The sequence below is a fragment of the Durio zibethinus genome, chromosome 13 (assembly GCF_047325235.1).
Source record: "Durio zibethinus cultivar Kanyao isolate XHJ-2024 chromosome 13, ASM4732523v1, whole genome shotgun sequence".
In the NCBI taxonomy this organism is placed as follows: Eukaryota; Viridiplantae; Streptophyta; class Magnoliopsida; order Malvales; family Malvaceae; genus Durio; species Durio zibethinus.
Window position 1 is genome coordinate 9,610,962 of NC_143174.1, and position 7,420 is coordinate 9,618,381.

General features: G+C 32.4%; 1 protein-coding gene across 1 annotated transcript; it reads left to right on the forward strand.

Moving 5' to 3' along the window:
- Positions 1 to 1,767: 1,767 nt before the first annotated feature.
- LOC111302792 (IQ domain-containing protein IQM2-like) lies at positions 1,768 to 5,551 on the forward strand. Its single transcript, XM_022898625.2, has 8 exons — positions 1,768 to 2,150; positions 2,708 to 3,209; positions 3,297 to 3,477; positions 3,563 to 3,651; positions 3,755 to 3,842; positions 3,925 to 4,164; positions 4,272 to 4,373; positions 4,473 to 5,551. The coding sequence occupies exons 2-8, from the start codon at positions 2,731 to 2,733 to the stop codon at positions 5,256 to 5,258; spliced, it is 1,965 nt and encodes a 654-aa protein (XP_022754360.2). The 5' UTR covers positions 1,768 to 2,150; positions 2,708 to 2,730; the 3' UTR covers positions 5,259 to 5,551.
- The last annotated feature ends 1,869 nt before the right edge of the window (positions 5,552 to 7,420 follow it).

Sequence of the window (7,420 nt, forward strand, 5' to 3'; positions counted from 1 at the left end):
ATAGAAAAAAGCTATGGGATATATAAGACAGTTTGAATAAATTGTTGAAGATAGGAAAGGGTGGGTAGTGAAGAGGGTGAACTGTGGAGAAAAATAATAGAAGTTGAATTTAAAATTTAATTAAGTTAGTTCATAAAATTATTTTTAATATATAACATTTAATAAATTTGAATCATTTATATCATCTTTAAGATATGTTATTGAATAGATTTGAATCTTAATTTTTATAATATATTTTTTATTTTTAAATTACGAACTCTTATTTAATAAAAAAATAAAAAAAAAATTATCACATTGTATAGACTTAACGGGGTACGAATGAGGCTGTGTACAATGCATAAATCGTCTCAACTTCAAAATACATGTACAATTCTCCATGTTTTAGCACAACATATTTTCCATTTAGTTTTTATATATATATATATAATTTTCATGGACAGATAATGTTTATATTATAAAATTGCCAGCAATGCTTCTTACGTGAGTTTGAATTAAGCAATATTTTTATATATCATATAATATTAGTGCTTTTTGTTGTTGTTTGCTGTTATTAACCCATCAAATCCAACATCTTTTGTGGGATTTCTTAGTCAACTCGTGGGTCTTTACCGAAGACTGCACGGAAGTTTCGAGGACTTAGAATTTTCACTTTTTTAATAATAATAATAATAAATAAATAAATATTAATATTACGAATAATTTTTAAATTATAATAAAATATTTAAATTATATATTTTTTAATTAATAAATATTTAAATAATTATTTATTTATTATTTATCATCATTTAAAATTAATTATATTAAAAATAAATATCACATTAATTAATAAATTTATAATTTAAATATCACATTAAAAATTTTTAAAATTTAAATATTACATTAAATTATTATAATTTAAATATCATTGATGATATTAATCCATAATAATCTTATAATAATGTCAATATACCAGTTCAAATACAATCAGAACTTGTATCCTACACGCGTGCAAATACATCATCAACCAATTTTTTTTTTCTTTTTCATTGCAAATGCATCAATAAAAATGTTGGCAATTTCTTTTTTAATTTTAAAATAAAACTCGAGAAAGTAGATTGTTTTGTTCTTCACGTTGTAACCGCATGTAAGATTTATGTATGCAAAAACAAATATATTTATATCGAATAGATTTAAAATTTAAAATTTAAAATTTGTAATTTTATTTTTTGTCTTCATTAAAATTTTGTTATATAAAAAAATATAATACTTTAAAAACTTAAACTCCAATTCTCCAAAAGTTAAAGAAAAGTTGGCGTATGTCATTTATCTATATAATTTTAAATTAAAACAAGTCAAAAACTCATCAATCAATTAATTTTTAATTTAAAAAAATTATGGCCAAAAGCTTGGGGATGAAGCTACGTTTTTTGCAAGTTGGATTGTGTGACAAGAATTAAAGAATGAGCATTTTATAATAAAAGTCAAATTACATCTGACAATGTATTTATCTGTACAACCTGGTTTTTGGTTTGGAATAAGATGAATGACGTCATCTCGAAAATGACCTCTGTGTTAGAACCTCACATATTCCAAACAACTTTGCCAATAACTTAAATGAAGGGGAAAGCGAAACATAATCAAATGCACAATGTCATTGTCCAGATTTTATTAGATATTCTTCTATTGATAATGCTCTTTTTTTTGGGGGGTGGGAGGGGGGCAAAATAGTAAAGAGCTATGTTCAAAATTTTTGCTTGAAAATATCCATGTACCGAAACAAAAAGAAAAATAGTACTAGCATCGAAAGAAAAAAAATGATTTGCTATAGAGAAGAAGAAAAACGAAACGCTACAGGAAGTAGTCCAATCCACGTGGTTGGGAAAAAAAAGAGACAACGCTGTTTGGGTGTTTAAATTTCTATGTCACTATCTCTGTCCAAGTCTACTACATATATAAGCAATCCTAGGTTGAAGTTAAGCAATGGTAGTTTGATTTTTGCATCGAGACTTGAAAGATTTTGTGTTTGAGAGAAAAGAGAAAGAAAGCAGAAAGACAAGGAGAACTGAAATCAAAATCCAACACCCAACGGAGAAAATTCTCAAGAATCCTCCTCTTCTTCCCCGTTTAACCCAACCCCCCTATCTTTTTTTCCCATTTGTATACAATTCAAGGTAATGGTTTTCTCTATTTACTACTGCTTTCTTGCAAATGATGGTCTGTTATATTGGCTTTTCATTTGGTTTTCATGAAATAGGTGTTATTAGTTTGTTGTTCTTTGATCATGATGCTACTGTAATGTTTTTTTTTTTCTTCTTGAATGGGGTTTGGCGATTGCTTTTATTTGGTGGTTTTGACAGATCCGGAATCCAGTATTCAAGGTTGTTGATAAGGGATTCTTTATTTGTTTTTGATTGAATGAAATGGTTTTTTTGCATGACATTTTGAATTTTTTTTTATCTAATTGCTAATGAGTGCAGAATTCGAACGGCTACTTTGCTTCTCTGATTATGTCCTTATTATTTATCAGAAAATGTGAAGAAGAGAAAATTAATTGCTTTTGATGCTAAAAAGGTGGAAGAGTTTTCAAGTTAAAAAAGAGAAAAAAAAAAAACATTTTTTGATGGGTTTTCCCAATATGTGTTCTGGCTTGCTGTATTTTATAATGTTGATAATTTGATATATTTATTTAGCATATAAAACGCCCAACTAAATTCAGTTTGTTTCACAGAAATCAGTGCCCCTTGTTGTCGGATGGGTGTTGTTTTTTCCAGCCCATTTACTAAATGCAATGATGTGGAAAATGGCTTAGAATCTGTCACTGTGAAATCCATTAGTTTTGGAGATGTTGGAGTCAAAACACTTGTTAGATCTATCAATTTCAAAAGTTTAGATTCAGAGCCGGCAATATTAAAATCAGTAGGCTCTGGAAAGATGATATTGGAGACATCTGTTAGCTTTAAAGGGAGAGATTTGGAGAGACTGCTTTCAGCTAAGTCCCCTTCATCAGATAAAACAGAGAATTTGCCCATTAAAGCTGTCAGTTTAAAGAGCAAAGCAATGGATATTCAATCCCAAAAACCAGATACTTTCATAGAGACTCCAATACAATTACCAGTTTTAGATCCCAGCAATCCACAACATGAGGCAGCAGTAAGATTGCAAAAAGTTTACAAGAGCTTTAGAACAAGGAGAAAGCTAGCAGATTGTGCAGTTCTTGTCGAGCAGAGCTGGTGTGTATTATATTTGTATATTGTTCTATAGTAACTTTCTATACAGAAGTTTATTTTTTTCTAATGGAATTATTTGTTGTAATGTAGTTGGAAGCTCTTAGATTTTGCTGAACTGAAGAGGAGTTCTATATCGTTCTTTGATATAGATAAACATGAAACTGCTATTTCGCGTTGGTCAAGGGCTAGAACTAGGGCTGCCAAGGTTGGAAAAGGTTTATCAAAGAATGATAAAGCTCAAAAGCTTGCTTTGCAACACTGGCTTGAGGCAGTAAGTCAATTGCAGTAAAAATGAACTTAGTTTACCTTTTGTTCTTCATTATCTGTTACTGATTCCAGTTTCATGTGTTATTCAGATTGATCCAAGGCATCGCTATGGACACAATTTACACTTTTATTATAATCAATGGCTTCATTCTCAGAGTCAAGAACCCTTTTTTTACTGGTAATTTTCTATAACTGATTGTTTTGGTTCATTAGTAAGACATTTTGATTCTAGGTTCAAGAAATTGAAACTGAAAATGGATTTACTTGTTCTGAGAATGCAGGCTGGATATTGGAGAAGGGAAAGAAGTAAATATAGAAAAATGTCCTAGATCAAAGCTTCAACAGCAGTGCATCAAATACCTCGGTCCGGTGGGTCTTTATTTCTTTTCTTCGCCTAGCTTTATCTGGATTCATATTCAAAATGTTACTGAAACAATTATCCACTATACAGATGGAAAGGATGCCCTACGAAGTAATTGTGGTAGATGGAAAGTTCATATACAAGCAAACAGGAAAGCTTCTCCATACTATTGATGGAATTGGCAATGCTAAGTGGATTTTTGTCCTTAGCGCATCAAATATCTTGTATGTTGGGAGGAAGAAGAAGGGTACATTTCAACATTCTAGCTTCTTGGCTGGAGGTGCCACTATTGCTGCTGGAAGATTAGTTGTTGATAGTGGTGTCCCTAAAGTATAGCTATGCATAATTTCTTTCATATCTTTTTGGTTTTTACTGGTTAGTACTCTTTACGTTCTAGACAGTTTCTTAACAATAATTACTATTACTCTGTTGAACAGGCAGTTTGGCCTCACAGTGGTCATTATCGTCCTACAGAAGAAAATTTTAATGACTTCATTTTATTTCTAAGGGAGAAGAATGTGGATATTACAAATGTCAAGGTAAAAAAAAAGAAAGAAAAAAATGTATTAAATGCTTTGAGTATCATTTTTTGCAAATTGAAAAGAATATGCTGACAATGCTTCTTTTGTTGCATTCAGATGACTCCGGTGGATGAGGAAGAAAACTTGGTTGGCAAACAAAGAAGTAGTAACCATCTTAGACGCAACTCATCTGAAGAGGACTTTATCTTAGAGGCTGAAGAGATCAGTGTCAAAGACTCGATCAAAAAGGTAGTTGATTCTAGGGAACAAGAAACTAGTGCAACCCCTGAACACCCTAAGTCAAGGAGGCTCCAAAGCCTAAGAACAAAACTGACTAATCTTGAAATACCAAAAAGAACCGAACTGTTTGAGATGTCAAATGGTGACCATGGAGCCGATGTGCCAAGTTGCAATGACAATTTGATGGATTCTTCTTTGGAGTATGGGTATGAGACAGAAAAAGAAGCCAATGCTTCAAAACTGGATTCAATGGTTCCAAAAGAAAAGATTGATGAAAATCATGTAGACAATGAGGTAGAAGACATTCCTGATGAATCGATCCTTCAAAGGATTAACTCTAAAAAGGTAATGAAATCATATCAACTAGGGAGGCAGTTGTCAAGCCCGTGGACTACAGGAGCAGGACCCCGGATTGGTTGTGTAAGGGACTACCCCTCAGAACTCCAATTCCGTGCTTTGGAGCAAGTGAACTTGTCTCCAAGAAATGCTAGCTACTCAAAATCATACTTTTCTCCTCGGTCTACAAGTAGCCTGAGTCCAAAAGTTTCCACACCAGCAGTTGCTAGTGAAGAAATGAGAACCCTAAGTTTACCTGTGCTCAAGGAAAATTTATTGCAGAGAAGCATCCATTCCAGAATGCAGTGCCCCCCAATATTAAAATGAACACTTGTAGCTGACATACCAGAGTCAAGAGTACATTCCCAGTTAGTTCATTCTTTTAGTGTGAATAGAGAAGAAGATATAGGACTTCTTTATCACTCTTTTGAAATCAGATTCTTACGTACACATTTTTTGATTTGTTCATCTTGTATCATAAGATGACATGATAATTGTAGGAATTTTGTGTTTAATGCCCTTTTAGTACAAAAGGAAAAGAATTTACTTTTTTGGCAAGTAGCTTTAAAGTTGTAAGTTTCATTGGATTTTCAACAAGTTTTCTACTTTAATTTTCACAAGCTTTGTCCCTTTCACCTCCTCCCCCCCCCCCCTAGTGAAAAATTAATAGAAAGAGCAACAAACCACCAGCAGCAGCAGCTATGATCTTCTCTGTCATTGCAGTTTCGTAAGCTAATGTCTAATTTCTCTCTTGTCCAGGAGCCTCATTATAGTTTCTAATTTCTACCCAATGGTAGCTGCATTTCTTGTATGATCCTTCAGGAATTAGAATGCCCCCAAAGGAAAGGACTCCTGCTGGATTTGTTGGCCTTGAAGGTGACAAGTAAATACTTGTAAGGACTATCATTTTAATAGTTCCAGTAACAATTATGGGCTTTCTTACCATTGAGATGTTTGTGTTTTGTAAATTTATCGGAGACAACAAACTAAAGCTCAAGAAAGAATCTCTTTTCCCATTTGAAAAGGACACTCAAATGAATCATCATTACAGTTTTCTCATCAGAGTATCTTTTGAAGAGATAAAACAGCTAACTGGTAACTTTACAAACCAGCTTGGGCTCCCTGTTTACAAAGGTGTCTGGTACATGAGTATGTCTCAAATGGCTCTTTGGACAAGTTGCTGTTTGACATGGAGCCAAGAAGGACTGAACCGAATTGGCAACAGAGGCTTGACATCACGAGCCCTTGCATATTTGCACACACAGTGTCAAACATGCGTAGCTGCTTATGGGAACTCGAAGCATGAAAACATTTTGCTTGATGAAAAATATGTTCCATAGCTTCAGATTTTGGGCTCAGGAGCCACTCGGAAAGGGAGCGGCTTCGTCTTCAGAGTCTCCGGCAGAAAGATATATTTTCATGTTCGGGGAGATGCTACTGCAAATCGTTACATGTGAAAGGGACATTCTTGGCAGTAATATGCATTCACTTGTTACCATGATTAATGAAGAACATAAATTGGAGGACTACTTTGAATCTGAAAAATTAGAAAGAGCTGTAAAAATAGCTCTTTGCTGTATGCAAAACCAACCATTTTTACAGCCTTCCATTGGTGAAGTGGTAAAGTATTGGTAGCTTCACTTTCCTTGGATAGGCGCCCATTAAATTTTGCTTTTAAGCAGGGCCACAATCGACTGATATTGAAGTAGATTCCTGGAAGAAGACTAACTTTGATTATGAAGAAATGTAGTTGAACAAACTAATTCTACCAGAAAAGAGGCTTTTATCACGCAATTTTTTCTCAATAAAAGCTATAAATCTGTTAATAATAATTTTATCGATGGAATTTATCAATGAAAAAATTTGTCAATATTAAGTGAGTAATTCTATTCCATTGATAATAGTTTTATTGATAGAATTTTTTGACAAAAAAATCCATCAATATTAAGTAAATTGATAAATCTATTTCGTCGGTAATTTAAAAAAATTCATTGATAATTAATTATGAAAATTTTCATAAATAAAAAAATTTTCAAAATTAATAATTTAATTAAATTAATTCATAAATTTCGTTGATAATTCATGGACCATCTACCAACAAATAAAAAAAAATCATCAATAATTATCAAATTTTGGCATTTATTTTTTGTTGGATTAAAGGTTGCATCACTTAATCACAAGTACAATAATGCCGGAAATTAATTGATAATAACTCTATATTTCAATAAAATAAAGTACAACGACTTATATGGACTCTAGCACCTCCTGTTCACTAACGAATTTTACAAGTACTTAAATATAACTTAAAAATTGAAACAATGTCCAGTAGCATTAAGAAAATCCAAACTAAGATACAAGACTAAAAAAAATTGTGTAATTCTTAAAATGAACTGCTAAAGGACAAGTGCCAAAGTAGGGCTTGGGCGTTGGAACCAGCCTAATTATCATGCTACATGCATTCTAAACACCTATAGGATAGGCTGCTTCCA